At 46.7% G+C, this 1,476-nt stretch overlaps 1 protein-coding gene across 3 annotated transcripts in view; it reads left to right on the top strand.

Annotated features, from left to right (window-relative positions):
- SNX15 (sorting nexin 15) overlaps positions 1 to 1,476 on the top strand; it is a 19,432-nt gene that overhangs the window by 555 nt on the left and 17,401 nt on the right. For all 3 annotated transcript variants that reach the window (XM_011942546.1, XM_011942544.1, XM_011942545.1), the window contains exon 2: positions 24 to 154. In XM_011942546.1, coding sequence (XP_011797936.1) covers positions 24 to 154 — 131 coding nt within the window. The remainder of the gene's footprint in view (positions 1 to 23; positions 155 to 1,476) is intronic.

Below are 1,476 nucleotides of genomic sequence, written 5' to 3'. Positions count from 1 at the left end.
GTGGGGACGGCGAGGAAGCGGAGGCCGGCGCTCTGCTCCGCTCCAGCTCGGTTTCATGTCCCGCCAGGCGAAGGATGACTTCCTGCGGCACTACACAGTGTCGGACCCCAGGACGCACCCCAAGGGCTACACCGAGTACAAAGTAACCGCGCAGGTGAGGTGGGGCCCAGCGCATACTTTACCCTTTTAACTAGAGGGGCGCCGAGTTTTACCTTAAGGAAAGCCGCTGCAGCCACCACTCTCTTTTTAGACGACAGAAATGGGTTTCCCCTTTAAGCGGCGGTGGCAGTACGAGGCTTCGTTTACTCCTGTAACCATCAGCGGGGCGGGGCCCTGAGTGGGCGCTGTCTTTTTTTAAAAGGGCGTGGACGGCCGTTCCGGGACAAGCAAGGCGTGTATGCCCACGCCCGGCGTGTAGTGTCTGGGCATCAGACTGTGAATTTCTGTAAATTAACATGAAAACTCTGGTTTAACCCAATTATTAGTACTCCAATCTCGTAGAGTAAGTTTTGTTTATTGGTTTGTTTGATCTTACATAAAATCCCTTTAACGAGTTTAAATAACCATTTTTAATTTTTCAGAAAATAATACTGGTCAATGGTTGAAAAAAATTCATGCAGTTCGGAAGGACTTAAGGAGTAAGTCGCCATATCAAGGTCACAGCAGGAAGATAGATAGGCTAGAGTTGATATGTGAAGCGATAGCAATATCATAAGCACAATTTATAGAGAGACATGGAGGAAACCATGAAAATAATTAAAAATAGTAAAACAGGACACCTGTAGAATGATATACAAGAACGGGTAACAAGAAGGTCCCCAGGGAGAAGAACTGCGTCACTGGGGACAGAAGTTGGGGAAGACTTTTTACTGTAAGTTTTTTGTACTTAGAATTTTCAACTAGGCGACTATTAAGCTGGTGCATTAGTTAAGTATAAAAGCAAAGCAGGCACATAAGGACACTTCTAAAGTGTCTAAGTGCAGAATCTTAGCTATTTAAAATATGCTTTCCCCAAATCTTATGTCTTTTCCATGCCTGAAAAAAAAATGCAAATAAGGCCAGGCTCAGTGGCTCATGCCTGTAAATCCCAGCACTTTGGGAGGCTGAGGGAGCAGATTGCTTGAGCTCAGAAGTTCAAGATGAGCCTGGGGAACATAGTGAGACCCCGGCTCAATATTAAAATACACACACACACACACACACACACACACACACACACCCCTTTAAAAAAAATGCAAATAAAAACATTGTCCCTGGGAAGAGAGACTGGAGGTGGGGTTGGGGTAGGAAGGATGTGGCAAGGAACTGTAACCTTTTATTATAAGTCTTCCCAGTGGCTTTTTTCTGTTGTTGTTTGTTTGTTTTTTGAGACAGAGTCTGCACTGTCGCCCAGGCTGGAGTGCAGTGGCGCGATCTCGGCTCACTGCAAGCTCCGCCTCCCGGGTTCACGCCATTCTCCTGCCTCAGCCTCCCCAG

Source organism: Colobus angolensis, unplaced genomic scaffold, assembly GCF_000951035.1.
Source record: "Colobus angolensis palliatus isolate OR3802 unplaced genomic scaffold, Cang.pa_1.0 Scaffold21, whole genome shotgun sequence".
Taxonomy (NCBI): Eukaryota; Metazoa; Chordata; class Mammalia; order Primates; family Cercopithecidae; genus Colobus; species Colobus angolensis.
This window is presented reverse-complemented; position numbering and strand designations above follow the sequence as displayed.